General features: G+C 52.3%; 1 protein-coding gene across 1 annotated transcript in view; it reads right to left on the minus strand.

The window, feature by feature from the left end:
• TSNARE1 (t-SNARE domain containing 1) overlaps window positions 1-27,797 on the minus strand; it is a 382,306-nt gene that overhangs the window by 224,836 nt on the left and 129,673 nt on the right. Inside the window, exons 3-4 of the mRNA XM_082257510.1 lie at window positions 20,135-20,212; window positions 10,199-10,268 (exon numbers count right to left, since the gene is read on the minus strand). Coding sequence (XP_082113636.1) covers window positions 10,199-10,268; window positions 20,135-20,212 — 148 coding nt within the window. The remainder of the gene's footprint in view (window positions 1-10,198; window positions 10,269-20,134; window positions 20,213-27,797) is intronic.

The raw sequence follows: 27,797 nt of genomic DNA on the forward strand, positions 1-27,797 counted from the left end.
GGGGGGGGGGGTTATGGTGTGTGGTTGTTTTTCAGGGGTTGGGCTTGGCCCCTTAGTTCCAGTGAAGGGAACTCTTAAGGCGCCAGCATACCAAGACATTTTGGACATTTTCATGCTCCCAACTCTGTGGGAGGAGTTTGGGGATGGCCCCTCCCTGTTCCAACATGACTGCACACCAGTGCACAAAGCAAGGTCCATAAAGACATGGATGAGCGAGTTTGGGGTGGAGGAACTTGATTGGCCTGCACAGAGTCCTGACCTCAACCCTATACAACCTTTGGGGATGAATTCAAGCGGAGACCTGTTCCAACATGACTGCACACTCTGCATCAGTCTCTGCAAAGGGACCCCCTGTACTATACCCATTCTGCAAACAGTGGGGGTCTCCTACACTGGGACCCCTCCGGACTGCCAGGGCAGGACAAACTATTCCAGAGCCCTTACAGAGTGGGGACAGCAGGGGTCCCCGCTGCATCCTCAGGCCTGGGACCCCCACCACACTCCAGGTCCAGACAAGGGGGGAAAGGGAGTGGGGGAAGCCCAGCTCACTGAGGGATTTTTTAAGGATAGGAGGAAGGAACCTGCAGGCAGATCGTCCCTGGAGGTTACCTGCGTCCACCCCAAAAAAAAAAAAACACGACAAAGTGAAGGCGAGGGGGGGGGGGGACTGTACTTACCCATCTATGGTGCGGGTAACGCTCCAGACAGAATCCTCGCAAAGTAGGGGAGCTGTCAGCCAAGGGACCGCTGACTCCGACCCAAGCCCGGTGGTATGCGACCCTGCGAAACGTTTAACTCACGGGCCAGCCTCTGTCCGTGAGGCTATGTTGCGGCCGACCTAGCATTTAGCTGCGGTCTGCACGCGCTTTTGTGGCTGGGGGGATCACTGGATCTAGATTATGCAGCTCGTCTCCCAGCCCCGAAGTTGATTGTAGATCTCTTGAGAGAAAAAACAAAAAAAGATATAAGGAGGGAGAAGAAAAAAAATTGCTAGGACCAGAGAGCCCAGGTCCTTACTCCTGACCAGACAGATTAAAACAGATTACCTAGAGCAGAGAGGAGGGGTTATATACCAAGCTGAGGACGGCCCATGGGCGTAGCCAGGTGTTTTTTGTTCTGTCTAGTCCTACTCCTGGAAGAGGCAATATAACCCAGTAGTTATGATTTATGGAGCGCTGTGTCTGTCGAACGAAAGATAATTTTTTTTTTTTTTTTTTTTTATTTACAAATTGTTGCTCTTTTTTTGTTTATGGTCCAAAACATAAAAACTGCAGAGGTGATCAAATGCCAATAAAAGAAAGCTCTGTTTGAGGTAAAAAAAAAAAAAAAAAAAAAGAGGACGAAATGTATTTGGGTACATGGTGGCACGACCCCCTAGCAATCGCTAAAGGAACCCCAGCAACCCCTAAAGGAACTTCTGGAGGAACCCCTAGCAACCCCTGGAGGAACCCCTAGCAACCCCTGGAGGAACCCCTAGCAACCTCCGGAGGAACCCCTAGCAACCTCAGGAGGAACCCCTAGCAACCCCTGGAGGAACACCTAGTAACCTCCGGAGGAACCCCTAGCAACCTCAGGAGGAACCCCTAGCAACCTCCGGAGGAACCCCTAGCAACCCCTGGAGGAACCCCTAGCAACCTCCAGAGGAACCCCTAGCAACCTCCGGAGGAACCCCTAGCAACCTCAGGAGGAACCCCTAGCAACCTCTGGAGGAACCCCTAGCAACCTCCGGAGGAACCCCTAGCAACCTCTGGAGGAACCCCTAGCAACCTCTGGAGGAACCCCTAGCAACCTCTGGAGGAACCCCTAGCAACCTCCGGAGGAACCCCTAGCAACCTCCGGAGGAACCCCTAGCAACCTCTGGAGGAACCCCTAGCAACCTCTGGAGGAACCCCTAGCAACCCCTGGAGGAACCCCTAGCAACCCCTGGAGGAACCCCTAGCAACCTCTGAAGGAACCCCTAGCAACCTCTGGAGGAACCCCTAGTAACCTCCGGAGGAACCCCTAGCAACCTCTGGAGGAACCTTCGGCTTCCATGGAACCCTGGTTGAGAATCCTTGTTGTACTGGATGGGAAAATGAAATCAAAGAGGGATTGCAGCATGATGGAAAACTAAAACAAAAGACACAAGTGAAGGTGATCTGAGGATCCTGGAGTCTGCAGGGGCCACCAGGGGAGATGAAGTTGGATAGGATGTGGTGGGTGAGATGCCGCCTGAGGCTCGCCGGGGTCCGGTACGCAGTAATCAGAGTTCGGGTGGAAGTAGCTGAGCTCATTGCTCTTCATTTGTTGCCTAGCAATGGCTTCCAGTATCTAGCAAACCTTTCCGTGAAGTTTAAACAAGAGTTTCAATGTAATCCTGTACAAATTGTCACAAAACTTCTCATTTCTATGCACACAGGAAAAGAAATGATGGAAGAATTCTGTGTGAAAAAGCTGTAAAATTGCTGAAAGTGCAGGACAGCCAACATCTGGATGTGCTTTAAAGAGACCAAATACAACGACTTCCAGCGTCTGCCCCTGAAATCCATTCCATGTGCTTCATTCTCACCGCTACACAGCTGACACAGCCTGAACGGTACGGCCGCTGTTGATGGGCGTTCATTTTCTTCTGCGCCTTACATTTCCATACAAGTCTATGGCATTATTATTTTTTTTTTTTTTTGCCTCACGCAAGTTTTGAACTGATAGAAAACTGAGTGCAAAACTTGTCTGAATTAGGGCAACAACAGGTCAGGACCCATGGGAGGGTCAGGGCCAGGCCCCAGGGGGGAGGAGGGGGAGGGTCAGGGCCAGGCCCCGGGGGGGGAGGAGGGGTGAGGGTCAGGGCCAGGAACCAGGGAGAGAGGGGGGGAAGGGCCAAGGCCAGGAACCAGGGGGAGAAGGGCCAAGGCCAGGAACCAGAGGGGGGGGGGCAAGGCCAGGAACCAGGGGGAGGGGGGGAAGGGCCAAGGCCAGGAACCAGGGGGAGGGGGGGGGAAGGGCCAAGGCCAGGAACCAGGGGGAGGGGGGAAGGGCCAAGGCCAGGAACCAGGGGGAGGGGGGAAGGGCCAAGGCCAGGAACCAGGGGGAGGGGGGAAGGGCCAAGGCCAGGAACCAGGGGGAGGGGGGCCAAGGCCAGGAACCAGGGGGAGGGCCAAAGCCAGGAACCAGGGGGAGGGCCAAGGCCAGGAACCAGGGGGAGGGCCAAGGCCAGGAACCAGGGGGAGGGGGGGAGAAGGGCCAAGGCCAGGAACCAGGGGGAGGGGGCAAGGCCAGGAACCAGGGGGAGGGGGGGGGAAGGGCCAAGGCCAGGAACCAGGGGGAGGGGGGGGGGGAAGGGCCAAGGCCAGGAATCAAGGGGAGGGGGGAAGGGCCAAGGCCAGGAACCAGGGGGAGGGGGGAAGGGCCAAGGCCAGGAACCAGGGAGAGGGGGGAAGGGCCAAGGCCAGGAACCAGGGGGAGGGGGGAAGGGCCAAGGCCAGGAACCAGGGGGAGGGGGGCCAAGGCCAGGAACCAGGGGGAGGGCCAAGGCCAGGAACCAGGGGGAGGGCCAAGGCCAGGAACCAGGGGGAGGGGGAAGGGCCAAAGCCAGGAACCAGGGGGAGGGGGAAAGGGCCAAGCCCAGGAAAGAGGGGAAGGAGGGAAGGGCCAAAGCCAGGAACCAGGGGGAGAGTGGAAGGGCCAAAGCCAGGAACCAGGGGGAGAGGGGAAGGGCCAAAGCTAGGAACCAGGGGGCGGGGGGAAGGGCCAAAGCCAGGAACCAGGGGGAGGGGGGAAAGGCCAAAGCCAGGAACCAGGGGGAGGGGGGCCAAAGCCAGGAACCGGGGGGGGGGGGAAGGACCAAGGCCAGGAACCAGGGGGAGGGGGGGAAGGGCCAAAGCCAGGAACCAGGGGGAGGGGGGAAGGGCCAAGGCCAGGAACCGGAGGGAAGGGCCAAAGCCAGGAACCAGGGGGAGGGGGGAAGGGCCAAAGCCAGGAACCGGGGGGGAAGGGCCAAGGCCAGGAACCAGGGGGAGGGGGGAGGTCCAAGGCCAGGAACCAGGGGGAGGGGGGAGGTCCAAGGCCAGGAACCAGGGGGAGGGGGAAGGGCCAAGGACAGGAACCAGGGGGAGGGGGGAAGGGCCAAAGCCAGGAACCAGGGGGAGGAGGGAAGGGCCAAGGCCAGGAACCAGGGGGAGGGGGGAAGGGCCAAGGCCAGGAACCAGGGGGAGGGCCAAGGCCAGGAACAAGGGGGAGGGGGGAAGGGCCAAGGCCAGGAACAAGGGGGAGGGGGGAAGGGCCAAGGCCAGGAACCAGGGGGAGAAGGGCCAAGGCCAGGAACCAGAGGGGGGGGCAAGGCCAGGAACCAGGGGGAGGGGGGAAGGGCCAAGGCCAGGAACCAGGGGGAGGGGGGGGGAAGGGCCAAGGCCAGGAACCAGGGGGAGGGGGGGGGAAGGGCCAAGGCCAGGAACCAGGGGGAGGGGGGGGGGAAGGGCCAAGGCCAGGAATCAGGGGGAGGGGGGAAGGGCCAAGGCCAGGAACCAGGGGGAGGGGGGCCAAGGCCAGGAACCAGGGGGAGGGCCAAGGCCAGGAACCAGGGGGAGGGGGAAGGGCCAAAGCCAGGAACCAGGGGGAGGGGGAAAGGGCCAAGGCCAGGAAAGAGGGGGAGGAGGGAAGGGCCAAAGCCAGGAACCAGGGGGAGAGGGGAAGGGCCAAAGCCAGGAACCAGGGGGAGAGGGGAAGGGCCAAAGCTAGGAACCAGGGGGTGGGGGGAAGGGCCAAAGCCAGGAACCAGGGGGAGGGGGGAAGGGCCAAGGCCAGGAACCAGGGGGAGGGGGGAAGGGCCAAGGCCAGGAACCAGGGGGAGGGGGGCCAAGGCCAGGAACCAGGGGGAGGGCCAAAGCCAGGAACCAGGGGGAGGGCCAAAGCCAGGAACCAGGGGGAGGGCCAAAGCCAGGAACCAGGGGGAGGGCCAAGGCCAGGAACCAGGGGGAGGGGGGGAGAAGGGCCAAGGCCAGGAACCAGGGGGAGGGGGCAAGGCCAGGAACCAGGGGGAGGGGGGGGGAAGGGCCAAGGCCAGGAACCAGGGGGAGGGGGGGGGGAAGGGCCAAGGCCAGGAACCAGGGGGAGGGGGGGGGGGGGGAAGGGCCAAGGCCAGGAATCAGGGGGAGGGGGGAAGGGCCAAGGCCAGGAACCAGGGGGAGGGGGGAAGGGCCAAGGCCAGGAACCAGGGGAGGGGGGAAGGGCCAAGGCCAGGAACCAGGGGGAGGGGGGAAGGGCCAAGGCCAGGAACCAGGGGGAGGGGGGCCAAGGCCAGGAACCAGGGGGAGGGGGGCCAAGGCCAGGAACCAGGGGGAGGGCCAAGGCCAGGAACCAGGGGGAGGGCCAAGGCCAGGAACCAGGGGGAGGGGGAAGGGCCAAAGCCAGGAACCAGGGGGAGGGGGAAAGGGCCAAGCCCAGGAAAGAGGGGAAGGAGGGAAGGGCCAAAGCCAGGAACCAGGGGGAGAGTGGAAGGGCCAAAGCCAGGAACCAGGGGGAGAGGGGAAGGGCCAAAGCTAGGAACCAGGGGGCGGGGGGGAAGGGCCAAAGCCAGGAACCAGGGGGAGGGGGGAAAGGCCAAAGCCAGGAACCGGGGGGGGGGAGGGCCAAAGCCAGGAACCGGGGGGGGGGGAAGGACCAAGGCCAGGAACCAGGGGGAGGGGGGGAAGGGCCAAAGCCAGGAACCAGGGGGAGGGGGGAAGGGCCAAGGCCAGGAACCGGAGGGAAGGGCCAAAGCCAGGAACCAGGGGGAGGGGGGAAGGGCCAAAGCCAGGAACCGGGGGGGGGAAGGGCCAAGGCCAGGAACCAGGGGGAGGGGGGAGGTCCAAGGCCAGGAACCAGGGGGAGGGGGGAGGTCCAAGGCCAGGAACCAGGGGGAGGGGGAAGGGCCAAGGACAGGAACCAGGGGGAGGGGGGAAGGGCCAAAGCCAGGAACCAGGGGGAGGAGGGAAGGGCCAAGGCCAGGAACCAGGGGGAGGGGGGAAGGGCCAAGGCCAGGAACCAGGGGGAGGGCCAAGGCCAGGAACAAGGGGGAGGGGGGAAGGGCCAAGGCCAGGAACAAGGGGGAGGGGGGAAGGGCCAAGGCCAGGAACAAGGGGGAGGGGGGAAGGGCCAAGGCCAGGAACCAGGGGGAGAAGGGCCAAGGCCAGGAACCAGAGGGGGGGGCAAGGCCAGGAACCAGGGGGAGGGGGGAAGGGCCAAGGCCAGGAACCAGGGGGAGGGGGGAAGGGCCAAGGCCAGGAACCAGGGGGAGGGGGGCCAAGGCCAGGAACCAGGGGGAGGGCCAAGGCCAGGAACCAGGGGGAGGGGGAAGGGCCAAAGCCAGGAACCAGGGGGAGGGGGAAAGGGCCAAGGCCAGGAAAGAGGGGGAGGAGGGAAGGGCCAAAGCCAGGAACCAGGGGGAGAGGGGAAGGGCCAAAGCCAGGAACCAGGGGGAGAGGGGAAGGGCCAAAGCTAGGAACCAGGGGGTGGGGGGAAGGGCCAAAGCCAGGAACCAGGGGGAGGGGGGAAGGGCCAAAGCCAGGAACCAGGGGGGGGGGAGGGCCAAAGCCAGGAACAGGGGGGGGGGGAAGGACCAAGGCCAGGAACCAGGGGGAGGGGGGGGAAGGGCCAAAGCCAGGAACCAGGGGGAGGGGGGAAGGGCCAAAGCCAGGAACCGGGGGGAAGGGCCAAAGCCAGGAACCAGGGGGAGGGGGAAAGGGCCAAGGCCAGGAACAAGGGGGAGGGGGGAAGGGCCAAAGCCAGGAACCAGGGGGAGGGGGAAAGGGCCAAGACCAGGAACAAGGGGGAGGGGGGGAAAGGGCCAAGGCCAGGAACAAGGGGGAGGGGGGGAAGGGCCAAGGCCAGGAACCAATGGGAGGGGGAAAAGCCAAGGCCAGGAACCAGGGGGAGGGGGGAAAAGCCAAGGCCAGGAACCAGGGGGAGGGGGGAAAAGCCAAGGCCAGGAACCAGGGGGAGGGGGGAAAAGCCAATGCCAGGAACCAGGGGGAAGGGCCAAGGTCAGGAACCAGGGGGAGGGAGAAGGGTAAAGGCCAGCACCAAGAACCAGGGGGAAGGGGAAGGGCAAAAGTCAGGAACCAGGGGGAGGGGGAAGGGCAAAGGCAGCACCAAGAACCAGGGGGAGGTCACAGTATTCTGAATGATCTCAGAAGTGTCTCAGGATGATAGAGTGTTAATGCAAAGGCCGCCAACAGTGGCCCTGAGGCGGTTTAAGTGGGAAAACAGAGAGTCAGTCCAGCTCTTTAATACATGCAGATTTCACCATCTATAACCCATTTAAAAATGACAATTACAGAAAATTGCTGGTTGAACTTCCAGAAATCCAGTAAGCTCCTAAGTTCCTGTTTTCAGCCAATGCAGTGCCTCTGCTGCAATGAAAACTAATATAAGGGTGAGGTGATCTGTAGTCCAATAGGGAGTAACTGACACCGCTCCTCTGGATGTCGGTGCAGCAGGGGGAGTGGTCAGGAGATTACAGGAAGGGAGGAGCTCGGTGGATTTCTGGTATCACCAGCAGGCGTTACTCTCCTGTACCTGCAGCATTCTTAAATGGGTAAAACATTGGAAAAGCTGCAAGTACTACAGAGATGAACTCCATATATAAATTTATTTGCCCAGACATTGATTGATTTTTGATTTGGATTGATCTAATCTGCTTTCGGAGATTTATTTCTCTGGTCCAGAACTCCTCAGCCCGGTGAATGTGTCATCTCCAAACCAGGGCAAGTCACATGTGTGAGCAAACCATGCATATAACCTGTGCCAATTCTGCAGGATGTCGTCATCGGGGGAGGGAGACATACTAAGCACATTTTCATACAATGACCTACCACACTGATGTTGGGTGTGTGAACTGCACTGAACCTCCACCCACCTATAACCCCCCTCCCCACTATGTAACCCCAGCAACCCCTAAAGGAACCTCTAGAGGAACCCCTTTGCAACCTCTGGAGGAACCCCTTTGCAACCTCTGGAGGAACCCCTAGCAAACTCTGGAGGAACCCCTAGCAAACTCTGGAGGAACCCCTAGCAAACTCTGGAGGAACCCCTAGCAAACTCTGGAGGAACCCCTAGCAAACTCTGGAGGAACCTTAGGCTTCCATGGAACCCTGGTTAAGAATCCTTGTTGTACTGGAACCAGGGGGAGGGGGAAAGAGCAAAGGCACTTCACTGTCTTCACTGCCACATGGGTGCAACGAGGAGAGGAGGCCCTACATGGCCTCCACGTTATGAAACAAGGTGACAGTGCTGGGTGCATAAACGCCCACTCACCACTCACCAGTGCAGTCATGTGGGAGGAGGAAGCGAGATCCAGGACTACTCATACATGGGACTACTGGATATTTCCCTTTGTTTCCAGTGGCCAGGCAGAGAAGGGAATTCGGCTATAGGCTTCTTCACAGCCAGTATTACAGTGGACATGTTTTGCCCCAACTGCAGGTTCAATTCATTATTTCCCCCTCCATTCTCTCCACTGCTGCCCCCTACTGACCAGTAGGGTTATGTGAATGAGCCCAGTTTAGGGTCCCTGCCCCATGGTCACCTGACAGCACTGAGGATTAGTGATTGGGCGTGCCAGCACCTTATGCTACATCATTGGAGGAATGGTGGAGAGTCATGTGATCCCCCGATACATCATGGGAGGAATGGTGGAGAGTCATGTGATCCCCCGATACATGATGGGAGAAATGGTGGAGAGTCATGTGATCCCCCGATACATCATGGGAGGAATGGTGGAGAGTCATGTGATCCCCCGATACATCATGGGAGGAATGGTGGAGAGTCATGTGATCCCCCGATACATCATGGGAGAAATGGTGGAGAGTCATGTGATCCCCCGATACATCATGGGAGGAATGGTGGAGAGTCGTGTGATCCCCGATACTCCAGGCAGAGGGGTAAAGGAGCAGCAGGACTGGGTGGGGTGAAAACAAAAGGAAAGCAGTATAGAGGGAGGGAAACAAGGCCAAATATAATCAGCTAAACACATTCCAGGTGCATCAAACCAAAAGGAGAAGGACCCTTGTCTCTCTGCAGAGATCCAAGCCACAGCTAGAGCTCTGCAATCAGCAAGGAGTATGAGTGTAGCTGACTGTATGGTTCTATTTAGCTCTGATTTAGCATAGGGCATGCCAGACCTTTGCAGAGAGACCACTGCTTCCATACAGAAAGGAAAGGCCAAAAGCAGTGGTCTCACTGCAGAGATCTGATCCACAGCTAGAGCTCTCCAATCAGCGAGTAGAAGCATAGCTGACTGGATCGTTCCATTTAGCTCTGACTTAGTATAGGGCATGATCAAATTTCTGCAGAGAGACCATTGTTTCCATACAGAAAGGAAAAACCAGAAGCAGTGGTCTCACTGCAGAGATCTGATCCACAGCTAGAGCTCTCCAATCAGCAGAAATTATAAGTGTAGCTGACTGGATTGTTCTATTTAGCTATGACTTAGCATTGGGCATGATCGAATCTCTACAGAGAGACCACTGCTTTCCCACAGAGAGGAAAGGCCAGAAAGCAGTGGTCTCGCTGCAGAGATCTGAGCCGCAGCTAGAGCTCTCCAATCAGTGAGTAGTAGGAGTGTAGCTGACTGGATAGTTCTATTTAGCTATGACTTAGCATAGGGTATGATCGAACCTCTACAGAGAGACCCCTGATTCCACACGGAGAGGAAAGGCCAGAAGCAGTGGTCTCGCTGCAGAGATCTGAGCTACAGCTAGCTCTCTCCAATCAGCTTAAAGTATAAGCTTTGCTGGCTGGATAGTTCTAGATTGCTGTGACTTAACATAGGGCATGGCAGAATCTCTGCAGAGAGTCCACTGCTTCCACACAGAGAGGAAAGGGCAGCAGAAGTGGTGTGAGTCACAGCAATAGCCCTCCAATCAGCAGAAAGTATTTTTGCCCACTGTGTATTAATTTCAGCCAAGTGAATCCTGAATTTTAATTTTGGTGAACCACTACAAGAAACCAAAAAATAAAAACCTGAAATGTGATTGGATGAGGAGTGCGGTGACTGAGTGCAGGATGAAGATGTAAAAGTATCTCTTGGCAGGAAGTTGTACAAGTCATGTTTGTTATAAAAAAAGAATCAATATCTGTTTTGTGCGGCAGGAAAGGGTGAGATGGAGTGTAATAAAATTAGCCGGCCGGCGTGATACAAGCGGGAAGATAATCAGAAGAGGAGGGGGAGGAGGGGAGAACTTACAGATGCTCTCTCAGCTCTGGTGTGTCGCTAGGAGTCCCCAGGGAGCGCAGGATTTTCTCCAAAGACTGCACTGTCAACAAGAGAGACACAAGAAGAAGCTGAATCCCAGAAGCCATCCGTCCCCTGCAAGTCACCGCCGGCTACGGCTTATCACACAAAGGCACATTGACAACATGTAACGTTCCCGCTCCTTACCTAGCACACCGCTCTGCACTCAATCAACTCTATAAAAGGCTGCATGCTGCTTGCACCCGCTACAGAGCCAATGTCACAGTATTGGGGGGCTGAGAGGCCGCTTCATTTCACTAATTCCAATAAATCCTGCTGAAGGACGGCATGGCATAGTGAAGCTTCGCAGCTCGCCTTACTTCTACCCACATACAATCAATGCATAGCTAACATTTATCAATTATATATATATATATATATATATATATATATATATATATATATATATATATATAATATTATTATATATATTATATACATTTCTTTTTTAGCCACTTGCTTTCCAGGCCAATTCTGACACTTCTCTCATATGTAAAAATCAGTGTGTGTGTGTGTATATATCTTAGCAGAGGACTTACAAAATAAAATGGCGGTCATTGCAATTTTGTGTCACACGGTATTTGCGCAGCAATTTTTTAATACTAATAAAGTAAGAAAAAAAGAAAAAAAAAAAGATAATCTTATGCTGAGTAAATAAATACCCAACACGTCACCCTTTAAAATTGCGGAATGGCAGCAAACTGCGGTACCTGAAAATCTCCGTAACATTTTTTTACAGGTCACCAGTTTAAAGTTACAGAGGTGGTCTAACAATAGAATTATTGCTCTCTATAGAACATTCACAACGATACCTCATATGTGTGGTGCGCACATGGTTTACATAATGTGGGCGTGACCTATGTATGCAAGCACAGAGGGGATGGGGGTGCTTTTACATAGTTACATAGTTACATAGTTACATAGTAGGCGAGGTTGAATAAAGACAATAGTCCATCCAGTTCAACCTGTGTAGGTGTGTGTGACTGTAATCATCTAACATAGCCCTCAATCTCCTGATCCTTGAGATGTAAGTCTAAGAGTCTTTTGAAAGTCACCATACTACCCGCAGAAACCACCTCTTGTGGTAGACAATTCCACAATCTTGTAGCCCTAACAGTAAAGAACCCCCCACGTTGCCTGAGGTTAAAACGCTTCTCCTCTAATCGCATTGTATGTCCTCGAGTCCTCATGCAATTCCTTCGAATGAACAGCTTTTCTTCTAAGCTGAGATCCCCATTAAGATATTTATAAATTGCTATCATGTCCCCTCTCAGACGTCTTTTCTCCAGGGAAAATAAATCGAGCGATTGCAGCCGCTCTTCATAGGTAAGGTCCTCCAACCCCCTAATCAGTTTAGTTGCCCTTCTCTGGACTTTCTCCAGCTCCAACACATCCCTCCTGAGGACTGGCGACCAGAACTGGACAGAATACTCCAGATGCGGTCGGACCAGAGTTTTATAAAGTGGAAGGATTATAGTCTTATCTCTGGAATACATCCCTTTCTTTATGCATGCTAATATTCTGTTGGCTTTGGAAGCTGCCGCTTGGCATTGCATGCTGTTGCCTAATCTATCATCAACTAAGACTCCCAAATCTTTCTCCATTTTTGATTCCCCCAAGGGTTCCCCTCCTAACGTGTATTGTGTTTTTATGTTTTTGGTCCCCAAGTGCAAAACCTTACACTTCTCCACATTAAACCTCATTTGCCATGTCGTTGCCCACTCCGTAATTTTGTCCAGGTCATTCTGTAGGATATCTGCTTCATGCTGTGCAGTTATTGCCCTGGCCAATTTTGTGTCATCTGCAAAAACTGATAACGAACTACTGATCCCTTCCTCAATGCTGTTTATGAATAAATTGAACAAGGTTGGTCCCAGGACTGAGCCCTGGGGCACCCCGCTTACTACCTCAGACCAGTCTGAGTATGCGCTGTTTATTACTACCCTTTGGACACGGCCTTTTAGCCAATTCCGTATCCAAGAGCAAACCCTGCTGTCGATACCTGCAGACCTTATTTTATAAATTAAGCGCTTGTGGGGAACTGTATCAAACGCCTTAGCGAAATCCAAGTACACCACATCCACTGGTCTCCCCCTATCTAGCTCACAGCTCACTTCCTCGTAGAATGCTAAGAGATTGGTTTGACAAGAACGCCCATTTGTAAACCCGTGCTGGTTACTACTGATGATGTTGTTGTCTTTAGCATACTCTACGATATAGTCCCTTATCATCCCCTCCAAAAGTTTACATATTATTGATGTCAGACTGACAGGCCTATAATTTCCCGGGATATGTCTCTGGCCCTTTTTGAATATCGGAATCACGTTAGCCTTCCTCCAATCCCCTGGTACATCTCCTGTCCTAATACTGTCAGCAAAGATCAGGAACAGTGGTCTAGATATAACCATACTGAGTTCCTTGAGCACTCTCGGATGTACGCCATCCGGGCCTGGTGATTTGTTTGTGTTAAGTTTATCCAGTCTTTCCCTGATTTCCCCCTCTGTTAGCCATAGTGGCAAGTCCTGTGTATTACTACTAACTTTTAAAAACAAAATTGTATTTATTTTATTTTTTTCTACACTAGCCCTTAATTTTTTTTCTATTTTTATCACTTTTATTGCTAGAGCAAGAAATGTAAACTTGTAATAATAGGGATGACAGGTCCTCTTTATGGAGAGATGTGGGGTCTATAAGACACCAAATCTCTCCTCTACAATGGAAAGCATCAGCTCAGAGGACAAAAAAAAAAAATGAATGTAGAGAAACAATGGCAACATTTACATCAGACTAGAGGCCATCTTTCCTCAGCTTGAACATTAATGACGATACCTCACATGTGTTGCGCACACGTTTTACATAATGTGGGTGTGACCTAAGTATGCATTTGCCACTGTGCGCAAGCACAGGGGGGATGGGGGGTGCTTTTAAAAAAAAAAACTGGATTTTTGACTTACCATAAAATCCTTTTCTCTTAAGTTCATTGATGGACGCAGTTCTCTCTGATTCATATCAGTAGGGTTATACTGCCCCCTACAGGAGTAAGACACTAGGCAGGAAAAGGTTCTGGCTACACCTATGGGCAGTCCCGGAGGGTACGCCCTCTCCCTTCCTGCATATGATGCCAGTTTTGTATCAAAGCAGTGTCAGAAAGTAACACCAACCCAACGCAAATTAGAGGGGCGGGTACTGCGTCCGTCAATGAACTTAAGAGAAAAGGATTTTACGGTAAGTCAAGAATCCAGTTTTCTCTATCGTTCATTGACGGACGCAGCTCTCTCTGATTCATATCAGTAGGGACGTCCCAAAGCAGTGCCATAAAATGAGGGGTGGGAACAGCAGAAAAGAACAAGTCCCTAAGGCCAAACACAGCCAACCAGGCAACATAGGACTCATCAGAACAAAAGAGGAGGCCCACCTGAAAAGAAACAGTAAACACCCTCAAGGAAGGCCAAAAGCCCTCCAAACAGCAGCCAGCAAAAAACCTTGCGGCCGAAAAGAGGCATCTGAAGATGCCACCACATCCACTTCATAAAACATAGCAAAGGTGTGAACAAAACCAGGTAGTCGTCTTATAACCTGAAGCACAGATGCCTGTATGGCAAAAAGCCCAGGAAGCACTAGGCGCCCAAGTAGAAAGCGCCGAAACAGGGAAAGGTAGGACCTGACTCATAAATGATGAAGCCTGCACCACCGACTGTCCGATTCACCTGGAAATAGTTGCAGCAGACACAGGCAACCCTGTCCTTGGGCCATCCGTGAGCACAGAGAGCGAACCTGAGTACGGGAAGACTCAGTAGTCACCAAGTACCCCTCGAGTGCCGAACTCCATCCAGAGTATGCTGCGCACATTCCGTAGGATGAGGGGGCTCAGGACAAAAATGGCCCCGTGCAAGTGAACACTAGGAACTACCTTCGGAGGGAAGGACGGATCCGGATGAAGTACCACCTGGCCCCATGAACCAACAGATAGGGAGAATGACAGGACAATGTCGCCAGTGCCGACACCCCGTGTGCAGAGTGACAGCAACCAAGGCCACCTACTACAATAAGGTAAGCAGGGGATACCCACGATACTCGCAAAGGAGGGTCTGGAAGAACTGACTGCAACCAAGGTCCCCAGTTGGCGACGGAGGTCGCACTGGAAGAACCAAGTGTGGCACCCCCTGGAAAAAGTTACGCACCAGGGAACGGGCGGCCAACGGCCTGTGGAATAAAAATGATCAAAGCCGAACCCGACCCTTGACAGTACTCAAGGCCAACTGTTGATCAATCCTCCCGTTGAAGGAAGCCAAGATCCGGCCACTGATCTAGCCACAAGAGCGAGGGGAAGTCCAAGAAGACTCACACCACGCAATACACGACTTTCTCATATGATGAAAAAAAATCATCATAGAAGACGCTTCCCACCCACCGAAGCAGACAACCCCCCAAGTCCTTTGACACCTGGCTTACAACAGCCAAGCCGGCAAGCCGAAGGTAAAGCCGGACGGGAGATCGGCCCCGGAGAGAAGAAAACCCAAGGAGCGTCAGCGGCAAGCCTGACCAGGTCGGCATACCAAGCACGGCGAGGCAAGTCTGGAGCCACGAGAATGACCGAAATCCCTGCCGCCTCGATCCTGCGGATTCTTGGCAGCAACAGGAGAGGAGAAAAGGCAGACAGCACCTGAAACGGAACTCGGCCCATCCGCGAGCACTCTCGCACTACAATGCCGGCGTCAGCCTTGCACAGGTGACCACGCCAAACATCTCAGCATCGAACATGTTGAACCTAGTGCATGTTCTTGCCCATGACAGAACCCATGAGGCCACCATCGCACCTGCCAGAGGGTCCCGGGAGCGGGCCACGACCTCTGCACTATCCTGTAGATGCGATGCCAACAGGCCCATGTCCGGAGTGCCCCCAAACGAAGGCACAACTGCTGGAACGACTCCGGATGAAGGGACCATTGGCCTGCATCCAGGGCCTGTCGACTGAGGCAAACCACCTACCAATTGTGTTGTTTCTCCCCTGGAAAGGAAACAGCGGATAGAGCCGGAACAAGGCGCTCTGCCCAACGAAGAAACATCACTTCCAAGGCAGCAAGGACACTTTTGGTGCCCCCATGGCGAATGACACAAGCCACAGTCGCGGCGTAGTCAATTGAAAGTGCACCAGAGAGCTGCAGGTGCCCGATCCAGTGAACTAGACAAAGCTGGATCGCTCTCAGCCCCAGGACAATAAGCGGTAACCTGGATCCTCCAGGGACCATACTCCCGAAGCAGAAAACCTGCCGAGGACTCCTCCCCACCCGGACAAGCTTGCATCCGTGGTGACAATTGTCCAGTAGAAGGGGGAAGGAAGGATTCCAGAGAAAGACTCCCCGGGCACCCGGCCCAGCCGGCTCCGCAAGTCCAGAGAGTTTGCATTCCAGTCGCCTTCGAGAAAGAGTGCCTCCTGGGCGATCCCCAGAAGGATTAAGCAAAAAGGACCGTCTTGAAAAACAACACCATCAGTCCCAGAACTTGCATGCAGGTAAAAAGGGAAGACCATGTGCGGAACAGCAACAGTCGACCGCAGTCTAAAGTGCCAAGAGTTTTGACCCCGGAGGGAGAAACACCCTGACCGAGGACGAGTCAGAAAGTCCAGTCTCATGGAAAGACCAGGGATGATTTCTGAAAGTTCATAACCCACCTGAACTCCACCAGAGTTCCCACGGTGTCAACCAACTTCGTTGTCAGCGCCGTAGGGGACTCCAAACAGAGAAGCAGAGCGGCCAGGAGACCAGGGCCGAAACGCCCCGCTGCCGCAACACCACCAGGACCAGAGCCAACACCGTCATGAAGACCCTAGCAGCATAAGCGAGACCAAAAGGGTAACGTCACAAACCAAGAGATCCTTCCCCACGGCAAAAAACGGAGAACCCGTAGCTGTCAAGAACGTAACAGGACGTGAAGGTAGGCAGCTTGATGTCTATGGAGGCCAGGAAGCACTCTAATGAAGAGAAGCCACCACAGTACGAACCAATACCAACTTAAATTTGTGATCTGCACGGAACCAACAAAGGACCAGTAGGTCCAGCTTGTTGAACCATAGCCTGAACTGCCCCACAGAGCACCTGTAAGCGATCCGGAGACAGCCGTACATTGGAAGGGAAAAACTTTACCGGATTACCAAACTTGATCTTGCAACTGGACAACATGACCTCCTAAACCAAGTCAGCCTGGGATCCGGGCCAGCCGCGGGTCCTCGACCCCCTAGATGGGAGAGGAAGCACCTTCAGGCCGAGTAGGTCTGGAAAAAAACCAAACCCATGTGCGCCAGACCAGGGTCGTCTGGAACCCACGCGGAAGTCAGGAAGGACTTTGCCACATCGACTGTCCCCGAGGGACGAAGAAACTGTTTGTGAGCCGAAAGGGAAGAACCCCGACTGTGACGAAGGCCCTCACCCTTGACAGCCTGTGTCATTCAGGGCAGCGCCAAACAGGCGATCCCCCTGAAAAGGGAGATCCATTAAGGCCTTCTTAGAAGTTTGATCCGCAGACCAACACTCCGGTCAAGTAGACTCCGGTCAACCACCACCAAAAACGACAAGGTGTTATACAAGGGAGCCTCGACCAGTGTGACATCGCAAACAAAATGCAGCCCCTGCGCCAGCTGGTCCAACAGCTCCCCCAGGGCAAGAGGGACATCCCCCACACCAAATCGCGGTGTTGGGACTCTGCCCATCAGGCAGAGCCAGCGTGGCAAGGGCAGACATAAACACTGTTCCCAGGGCAGCTACGCCAGTGAGCACAGAGCGCAGGCCACAGTCCGCGCCATCCTATCCCTAAGTCATTAAAGGACAAGGATTCCTCCACCTGAACAACGGTAGTCCCTCCACCGGAACAACCGTAGTCCCATTCAGCAAGAGACCGTACGTCCACCAAAGGCGGAAACACAAAATTAGTTTGTTTAGTCAACATGGTTGTGTGCATCATTCCAGGATGCCAGGTCTCCCGCTGATGTAGTTTACGTTTTTTTTGCTTTTTAATATCAGAATGGGATGCCTCGAGATTTGCTTACTTTTAACCCCTACCCGCCAAAAGACAGCTACAGCACGGGCTTACTTTGCCGGGAGGGCATCCATAGACGTTCTCCTGTGATTGCGCTGCCCGCAAGCACTGATTACGGAGTCCTTTGGACACAGCTGATCACAGATTGGGGTAAAGGGCCAATCAGAGCGGCCCGTTACCATGTGATCAGCTGTACCCAATGACAGCTGATCACAGATGTAAACATTAGTCGGTTATCGGCATTTCTTTCATCACACTGACAGCATGAGCAGAGGAGAATAGAGACGATAACAGGCTTGTGTAACAGGGACATCTACAATGATAATAAGGGCACTGATCATCACTGTCCTGATTACCCGTGCAGTCCCAACAGTGCTGCCTACCAGTGCCCCCTCATCAGTGCTGCCTCATCAGTGCCCATCAGTGTTGCCTCATCAGTGCCGCCTCATCAGTGCCGCCTCATCAGTGAAAGAAAAAATTACCCCTTTGCAAAATTTTATAACAAACTATAAAAAAGCTCTATTGTGTGAAAATATGATAAAAATATCATAGGAGTACAGTGTTGCATGACCACGAAATTGTCATTCAAAGTGTGACAGTGCTGAAAGCTGAGAATTGGCCTGGGCAGGAAGAGGGTGAAAATGTCCAGTAGGCAAGTGGTTAAAAGGGTGTCACTTAAACTGAACTGAAAAAAGGCAGAGAAATGCTCATATAGAGGAATAAGGACCTAATTTCTCCTGCTGGTGATCCCTCTAGTGATATAAAGATCTATATTTTCATCTTTGTATCGGTTACACATATTCTTTATTTTTACTGGTGAACTTTGGGTGTCTTCTCTGCGCTATATGTACTACTACCAATAGCAGAAATGTATGCAATTTCTCCCTGAGGAAGAGGACCTTGGTCCTGCGAAACGTGTTGGAGATGAAGAATCTTATGTGAGATCCCTTTTGTGACCACCTGGGATCCCCAACAATTAACTGGCATAATCTGCAAGTGTACAGGGTTTTGAAACATCCATATGATGTCTGATATTTATATTTTATAGCAGTATAGCCGGAAGTCATGGATTGTTATGAAGCCATGATTGAGGACATGCAGCGGCTCTGGAAGGTAATAAATGAAATCGGCCATTCTGGAGGTATCAATATAAGCAATTAGTTACATAGTTGGCGAGGTTGGAAAAAAAAATAAACTAAAAAGACACCAGTCCATCCAGTTCAACCTTTGACGTGTGTGTGTGTGTTATTTTCCACAAAGCTGGAGTTCTGCTTTAAAAGGAGAAGTCAAGGCTAGCCTAAACCTAATCCCTCCCCCTTTCTAAATCCTATTCTAACTATCCTGTGAAAGGAAGATGCTTACCTATTCACAGAGTGCTCCCGTCAGGTCACATGATCACCTCCTAACTGCGGCTTCAGGGGAGAGGAGACAGCTGACAACGAATATCCCATATAAGCCTACGGGTGACGTCACCGCACAGGCATTACACCCGTTGTCTGCGATCCCTTCTCTCCCCTGAATTCAGCCGCTAGGAAGAAAACGTGAGCAGACTGGAGCTCCCTAAGAACAGTTAAAGTGGAGCTTCACCCTAAAGAGATGCCCTCTTCTATATATGGGACACTATTCTTCCCACTGACACCAATGATGGCACACTATTCCTCCCACTGACACCAATGATGGCACACTATTCTTCCCACTGACACCAATGATGGGACACTATTCTTCCCACTGACACCAATGATGGCACACTATTCCTCCCACTGACACCAATGATGGGGCACTATTCTTCCCACTGACACCAATGATGGCACACTATTCCTCCCACTGACACCAATGAAGGGACACTATTCTTCCCACTGACACCAATGATGGGGCACTATTCTTCCCACTGACACCAATGATGGGACACTATTCCTCACACTGACACCAATGATGGGGCACTATTCCTCCCACTGACACCAATGATGGGACACTATTCCTCCCACTGACACCAATGATGGGGCACTACTCCTCCCACTGATACCAATGATGGGACACTACTCCTCTCACTGACACCAATGATGGGGCACTATTCTTCCCACTGACACCAATGATGGGGCACTATTCCTCCCACTGACACCAATGATGGGACACTATTCCTCCCACTGATACCAATGATGGGGCACTATTCCTCCCACTGACTCCAATGATGGAGCACTATTTCTCCCCCTAATACCAGTCATGGGGCATTGGTTAATGCCACTGATGCCAGGACACTTTTCCTCTCGCACTGGCCGCAGTCTGGCCCCCCTAAAGCTTGAAGGACAGTAAAGTGGCCCTGTGTTTAGAAAGTTTGGAGACCCCGGCTCTAGCATGACTATTGATGTTTGCTTACACCGCTGCGGCAAAAGTTATATCACAGCTTGCATTTGGCAAGCAGTATTGCCACCAAATCCAACCTATTCAAGTGAGGGGGCATTGCATGCGTGTTTAACACAGATGGCTGCAGGGTAGTGCTGCGGCCTGTCAAGGGTTAAAAACAGGTGTTGAGGTGACATTTTTCCGAGCTGTCTGTCAAACGTCTCTGAAAAGTGATCCACTCCGGGTCACTTTAGGAGGGTGAAAACCTTTGCAAGTGTAAACAAGCCCGGTTGATGTATCTTTTCCCCCATGGACAAGGGAGCATTAACCTGTGTTTTCTGTATGATGGGAATTATGTAAGTCTCTAAATGTTCTTGCAGATGGCGGCATGCGTTGTACACGGCTCTTCTACAATCCATACACAGAATAAAGTCACAGGGTAGCAAATGGCTATCAGTATACAGAAAGCAACGACTAGGCTACAGGGAAAGCAGAAATTGATGATTTTATACCCACCATTCGCATTTATCCGGAACACATCGGCCGAGGTGAGCTGGAAGAGCTCCTGGATCTCATTCGGGTCAACCTGGGTGGCTAGGAAAGAAAAAAAAGGATGGAATCAAAATATATATTCAATGGTTTTCACAACTTCATCCTGCAGAGGCAAAAACGCACATTTAAATCAAAGCACCATTGTGATCAACTACAAAATAACAGCTGAAAGGTTGTGTAGTTCCTCATACATGGATGACCCAACACCACCAACCATACCACCAACACCACCAACACCACCACCAACAACACCACCAACACCACCACCACTAACAACACCACCAACACCACCACCACCAACAACACCACCAACACCACCAACAACAACACCACCACCAACAACAACACCACCAACACCACCAACAACACCACCAACAACACCACCAACAACACCACCACCAACACCACCACCAACACCACCAACAACACCACCAACAACACCACCAACAACACCAACACCACCAACACCACCAATACCACCAACACCACCATTCACATTTCTTCAAGGTGCATCCACAAATACCGCTTTATACTTCCCAGACCCCTCCCCCTTCACAAGTCACCCAATGGTAGCGATTCCTGTAAAGCAGGGGGTCTCCAAACTACCTGAACAAAGGGGCAGTGTACCGTTCTTCAGAGTTTAGGAGGGCCAGATGTGGCCATTGGGAGTAACATATGTCCTGGTATCAGTGGGAGTAAACAATGCCCCATCTTCGGTGTCAGTGAGAGCAATTCCACCCCATCGATGTTATTGGGCCCCATTGTTGTCATTGGGAGGAATTGCACCTCATCAATGTTATTGGGCCCCATTGTTGTCATTGGGAGGAATTGCACCTCATCAATCTTATTGGGCCCCATTGTTGTCATTGGGAGGAATTGCACCCCATCTATGTTATTGGGCCCCATTGTTGTCATTGGGAGGAATTGCACCCTATCGATGTTATTGGGCCCATTGTTGGTGTCATTGGGAGGAATTGCACCCCATCGATGTTATTGGGCCCATTGTTGGTGTCATTGGGAGGAATTGCACCCCACTGATGTTATTGGGCCCATTGTTGGTATCATTGGGAGGAATTTCACCCCATCAATGTTATTGGGCCCCATTGTTGTCATTGGGAGGAATTGCACCCCATCGATGTTATTGGGCCCCATTGTTGTCATTGGGAGGAATTGCACCCCATTGATGTTATTGGGCCCATTGGTGGTATCATTGGGAAGAATTGCACCTCACTGATGTTATTGGGCCCATTGTTGGTATCATTGGGAGGAATTGCACCCCATCAATGTTATTGGGCCCAATTGTTGTCACTAGGAGGAATTGCACCCCATCGTTTATGTTGGTGGGGAAAATTTTGCCCTATTGTTGGTGTCAGTGAATGAAATAGTGCCCCAAGGGCCAACTAAAAGCAAACAAAGGGCCACAGTTGAGACACTACTGCTGTAACAGAATATGATTTAGATCTACCATCCCCCCCCCCCCCCCCCATATTTACATAGCAACCAGGTGTGGATGACAGCTCACTACCTCCAGCTAGGTGCTAGGAAATAGAGCAGCAGAAATCTGGGGGGAGAAGACTCTCTTGTAATGGGCGGAAGGGTCACGTTTGTTTTAGTTTTGTACTAACTTTATTTTTTATTTATTTTTTTGGCTCGGTTCACACTAGTGTGACCTGAAAGTCGCACGACCTTGCCAGACGACTTCCAGGTGACTTGTGTACTACTTTGATGTGAGCGAGGGGCTACACTGCAGTCAATACCTGGGTAATCTTCCTGAAATGTTGTATCCAAATCACATCAATATAGATGATGATCCGACTTGGAGGTGACTTCCATTAAAGTCGATGGGCACAAGTTGGATAGAAGTTGCCTTGAAGTAGTACAGGAACCTTTTCTAAAGTCGGAGCGACCTCAGTAGTGCTAATTAGGATCGTTAACTAACATGGCATATCACATGTCATGTGACTTGGGGTCTCACAAGTAGTATCCCAAGTGGTGGCAATGTGAACCGAGCCTTAGGAGAAGGAATTGGATATCTATGTGGACCTTGTATTGTACCACAGGGACATCTATGAAGCGTGTCAGGAAACATGTAAATAGAGGAATGTGTTGAGGGAAGAAGAGAGACGACAACATTATCAAGAAAGTCCTTTTAGAGGATTTATGGATTTCTTGGGATGGTTCTTCCTTGTTTGCCAATCATAGGATACAGCAAGAAGCAGGCACATCTACAGGAACTTCACCTAAAACTCTGCACAGGAACCCCCCCCCCCCCCCAGACTGCAGGTGAGGTGAGAAGGCAGAAAGAGGGATTTTCTAGTAGAAAAATAAGCAAAAACTATTTTCTGTGGTTATGGCTACAAGGGGGAACGGCTATTCTCCCAAAATCAGAGCGAAATGCTGTGCGGTCATCTTTATTACTGCATAGTGCTCTAGGAATCCTTGGTCTTGTACAATGGGGAAAATAATGATTTGATCCCCTGCAGATTGTGTAAGTTTGCCCACTTACAAAGAAATGGGGGGTGTATAATTTTTATCATAGGTGTATTTTATATGATAGAAACAGAATATCAACCAAAAATCCAGAAAAAAAACACATGATACAAATGTTATAAATGGAGTTGCAGTTCAGTGAGTAAAATAAGTATTCGATCCCCAAGCCAAACATGACTTAATAGTTGGTGGAGAAACCCTTGTTGGAAGCACAGAGGTCAGACGTTTCTTGTAGTTGGAAGCACAGAGGTCAGACGTTTCTTGTAGATGGAAGCACAGAGGTCAGACGTTTCTTGTAGTTGGAAGCACAGAGGTCAGACGTTTCTTGTAGATGGAAGCACAGAGGTCAGACGTTTCTTGTAGTTGGAAGCACAGAGGTCAGACGTTTCTTGTAGTTGGTGACCAGGTTTGCACACATCTCAGGAGGGATTTTGGTCCACTCTTCTTTACAGATCTTCTCTAAATCCTAAAGGTTTCTTGGCTGTCGCTTGGCAACTCGAAGTTTCAGCTCCTCCATAAATTTTCTATAGGATTAAGGTCTGGAGACTGGCTAGGCCACTCCATGACCTTAATGTGCTTCTTTTTGAGCCACTCCTTTGTCACCTTGGTGGCATTGTCATGCTGGAAGACCCATCCATGACCCATCTTCAGTGTTCTGGCTGAGGGAAGAAGGTTCTCACCCAAGATTTTACAATACATGGCCCCGTCCATTGGCCCTCAGTGCTGCAAAGTCGGCCTGTACCTTTAGCAGAGAAACAGCCCCAAAGCATCATGTTTCAACCTCCATGCTTGACTGTAGGGATGGTGACTGTAGTGACGGTGACTGTAGTGACGGTGGCTGTAGTGACGGTGGCTGTAGTGACGGTGGCTGTAGGGACGGTGAGTGTAGGGACGGTGAGTGTAGGGACGGTGAGTGTAGGGACGGTGAGTGTCGGGACGGTGAGTGTCGGGACGGTGAGTGTCGGGACGGTGAGTGTCGGGACGGTGGCTGTAGGGACGGTGACTGTAGGGACGGTGACTGTAGGGACGGTGACTGTAGGGGACGGTCACTGTAGGGGACGGTCACTGTAGGGACGGTGACTAAGGACGGTGACTGTAGGGAAGGTGTTCTTAGGGTCATAGTCTGCATTTTTCTTCCTCAAAACATGGTAAGACCCCCTCCTCGAGAAGGTACATGTACAGTCATGCCAATGAACATGTAAATGATTCAGAGAAGGATTGGGAGACAGTGCTGTGGTCAGGTGAGACCTAAATTCAGCTCTTTGGCATTATATCGATGCGCCGTGTTTGGAGGAAGAAAAATGCTGACTATGACACGAACACCATCCCTACAGTCACCGTCCCTACAGTCAAGCACAGAGGTGAAACCTTATGCTTTGAGGTGGTTTCTCTGCTAAAAGTACAGGCAGACTTTGCCGCATTGAGGGGCCAATGGACGGGGCCATCCATTGTAAAATGTTGGATGGAAACCTTCTTCCCTCAGCCAGAACACTGAAGATCGGTCATAGATGGGTCTTCCAGCATGACAATGACCCAAAACACACCATCAAGGCAACAAAAGTGTGGCTCAAGAAGAACATTAGGTTATGGAGTGGCCTAGTCAGTCTCCAGACCTTAATACTATAGAAAATTTATGGAGGGAGCTGAAATTTCAAATTGCCAAGAGACAGCTAAGAAACCTTAAGGATTTAGAGAAGATCTGTAAAGAAGAGTGGACCAAAATCCCTCCTGAGATGTGTGGAAACCTCCAACTACAAGAAACGTCTGACCTTTGTGCTTCCAACAAGGGTTTCTCCACCAACTACCAAGTCATGTTTTACTTGGGGATCAAATAACGGAATTTTTGTAAAATCTTACCTGTAAAATTCCTTTCTCTGAGTCCTCCGACAGTCGCCGCCTCTTCATATTCGTCACATATGGGGTATTAGACTTTGCTCCGAAGGAGTAGCTAGGCAACAGAATATGTTAACATTAAAGCTTTTAACATATCCCACCCTCAAGGGGTGGTCCCCTTAGTCAATACCCTCCTACTTCCTGCAACCATATCTCAGTTTTAGTGGAATAGCAGTAGAGTATACAACCAAACCCCAAAAGAGGGGCGGGGGCGGCGACTGTCGGAGGACTCAGAGAAAGGAATTTTACAGGTAAGATTTTACAAAAATTCCGTTTTCTCTTACGTCCTCCGACAGTCGCCGTCTCTTCATATTCGTCACATATGGGGACGTCCCAAAGCAATGCAAACATGAGGGGTGGTAAACGCATCCGCGCCGAAAAGGCAACGCAGTCTCCGCATCAAAGAAAGGAACCTTACCAAAGGAAGGAACCCAGCAGGGCAACAGGAAAAAACAGGTGCTCAACAGGAGCAACAACCCAGGAAAAGACAAATAACCAGGGAATAAAAAACTCATCCCAACAGCCAGTGGTCCCCACAAGGGACCCTAGGGCAACGCCGCACTAAGAACCTTGCGGCCAAAGGAAGCATCCGCAGATGCCTGAACATCTACTTTGTAGAATTTTGTGAAAGTGTGCACGGTCGACCAAGTCGCCGCCTTACACACCTGGGCTACAGAAGCCCCATGACGACAGGCCCAAGACGTACTCAGAGATCTAGTAGAGTGTGCCTTCACAGGCACAGGGGGAACCTTCCCCTGCAAAGCATAGGCCTGTTCAATGGTCTGCCTGATCCATTTTGCGATGGTAGAGGCCGACGCCGCCATGCCCTTCCGAGGACCCTCTGGAAGAACAAACAAGGAATCCGTCTTTCGAAAAGACTCAGTCGATTTAAGGTAAACCCTTATCGCCCGAACAACATCCAGAGAATGTAATCTCACCTCCTTAGGATGTTTAGGCTTCGCGCACAGCGAAGGCAAGACAATATCCTCATTAAGATGGAATTCCGAAACTCTTTTCAGAAGAAAAGAAGGATTAGGTCGCAAGACCACCTTATCCAAATGAACAACCAGATACGGAGACTTGCAGGACAAAGCTGCCAGCTCCGACACTCTGCGAGCCGAAGTGATCGCCACCAAAAAGGCGACCTTTTTGGACAACATAGACAACGAGATCTCCATGATCTGTTCAAAAGGAGCACGTTGCAACACAGACAGAACGAGATTCAAGTCCCAAGGGGGCAAAGGATCCCTCCTAGGAGGAACCAGATGCCGCACACCCTGAACAAAGGTGCCAACCAAGGGGTTGGAAGCCACGGGACGTTGAAACAGAACGGCCAGCGCAGACACCTGACCCTTTATCGTAGCCAGCGCCAAACCCTGATCGACACCCGTTTGAAGGAAGGACAGCACTCGGGAAACCGAGTACGTGCGGGGTGAAAACCCCCTGGACTCACACCAGGCAAAATAGGCCTTCCAAGTACGGTAATAAACCTTCCCCGAGGAAGACTTCCTCGCGTTGATCAAAGTATGAACGACCTCTGGGGAGAGACCCTTCTCCTTCAGGACCTCGGTCTCAACAGCCAGCGACTGTAAAGCAGGATGGTATATCGGTCCTTGAGACAGGAGATCGTCTCGAAGAGGCAGACGCCACGGGGCGTCGACCGCCAGATTCACGAGGTCTGCGTACCAGGACCGGCGAGGCCAGTCCGGTGCCACAAGAATCACCGTGCTGCGTTCCGAGTGTAACCTGCGAAGGAACCTGGACAGCAACTGAATCGGTGGAAACGCGTACATCAGCCTGTACTGATGCCACGGGGCCACTAACGCGTCCGACGCGTCTGCCCGAGGGTCGCGCGTCCTTGCCACGAACCTTCTCACCTTGTTGTTGAGACGAGACGCGAACAGGTCCACATCTGGAAGACCCCACTTCGCGCACAACATCTGGAAGACAGCCGGGTGGAGAGACCATTCCCCCTGATCCAGGGTCTGGCGACTCAGATAGTCCGCCTGCCAGTTCTCCACCCCCGGAATGTGAACCGCCGTTATCGCCGGGACATGAGTCTCGGCCCAAGACAGAATGTCGGCCACTTCTCGAGCCGCTCGGGCACTCCTGGTGCCCCCTTGGTGGTTGATGTAGGCCACCGCCGTGGCATTGTCCGTCTGCACCCGAACCGGGCAGCCCTGCAGCCGGTCCATCCAGCGATGAAGACAGAGACTTATCGCACGCAATTCCAGAATGTTGATCGGAAGGGAAGACTCCCCCTCCGACCAAGTTCCCTGGGCGGACAGAACGCCCAGAACACCACCCCAGCCCGACAGGCTGGCATCCGTGGTGATCACCGTCCACGAGATAGGACGAAACGACTTGCCCCCGGACACCATCGGGGACTGGAGCCACCACAGAAGGTCTCTTCTGGTGCGATGACTCAAAGAGATTTGAAGATCCAGAGATTGAGGTCGCCCGTCCCACATGAACAGGATCTCCGCTTGGAGACCCCGCGTGTGAAACTGGGCGAAGGGAATCGCCTCGAAGGCCGAGACCATCAATCCCAGACATCTCATGCACGTCCGCAGAGACGAGTGCGGAACATCCCTGAGGGACCTGACTTCCTCCTGAAGAGTCCTGAGTTTGTCTTCCGGCAGGAAGACCTTCGCCTGCACCGAGTCCAGTATCAGTCCCAGATAGGGGAGACGAACCGAAGGACTCAGTGTCGACTTTGGAAAATTTATCGTCCAACCAAACTCCTGCAGAGTTTGCATCGTGACAGACAGGTCCTTCTCCAGACCCTGGCTGGTCGCAGACCGAACCAGAATGTCGTCCAGATACCCCAGGACAGAAATGCCCCGGGCCCTCAATAATGCCAGAACCGGTGCAAGCACCTTGGTGAAGACCCGCGGAGCCGAGGCGAGACCAAAAGGCAACGCCACAAACTGGTAGTGATCCTCCGCAATGGCAAATCGAAGGTACCTCTGGTGACCCTCGAAAATGGGGATGTGAAGATACGCATCCTTCAAAACGATGGAGGCCATGAATTCCCCCGGAACCAGGGCAGCCACCACCGACCGCAGGGATTCCATGCGGAACTTGCGAACCCGCACAGAGCGGTTCAGAGCCTTCAAGTCCAGAATTGGACGAACCTTGCCCTCCTTTCTGGGCACGGTGAACAGATTGGAATAAAACCCCCGAAATCTGTCCCGATGAGGCACCGGAACTACCACTCCCTGAGCCCTCAGGTCCCGCACCG

The sequence above is a fragment of the Pelophylax lessonae genome (genome assembly GCF_965119305.1).
Source record: "Pelophylax lessonae genome assembly, chromosome: 5".
Lineage (NCBI taxonomy): Eukaryota > Metazoa > Chordata > Amphibia > Anura > Ranidae > Pelophylax > Pelophylax lessonae.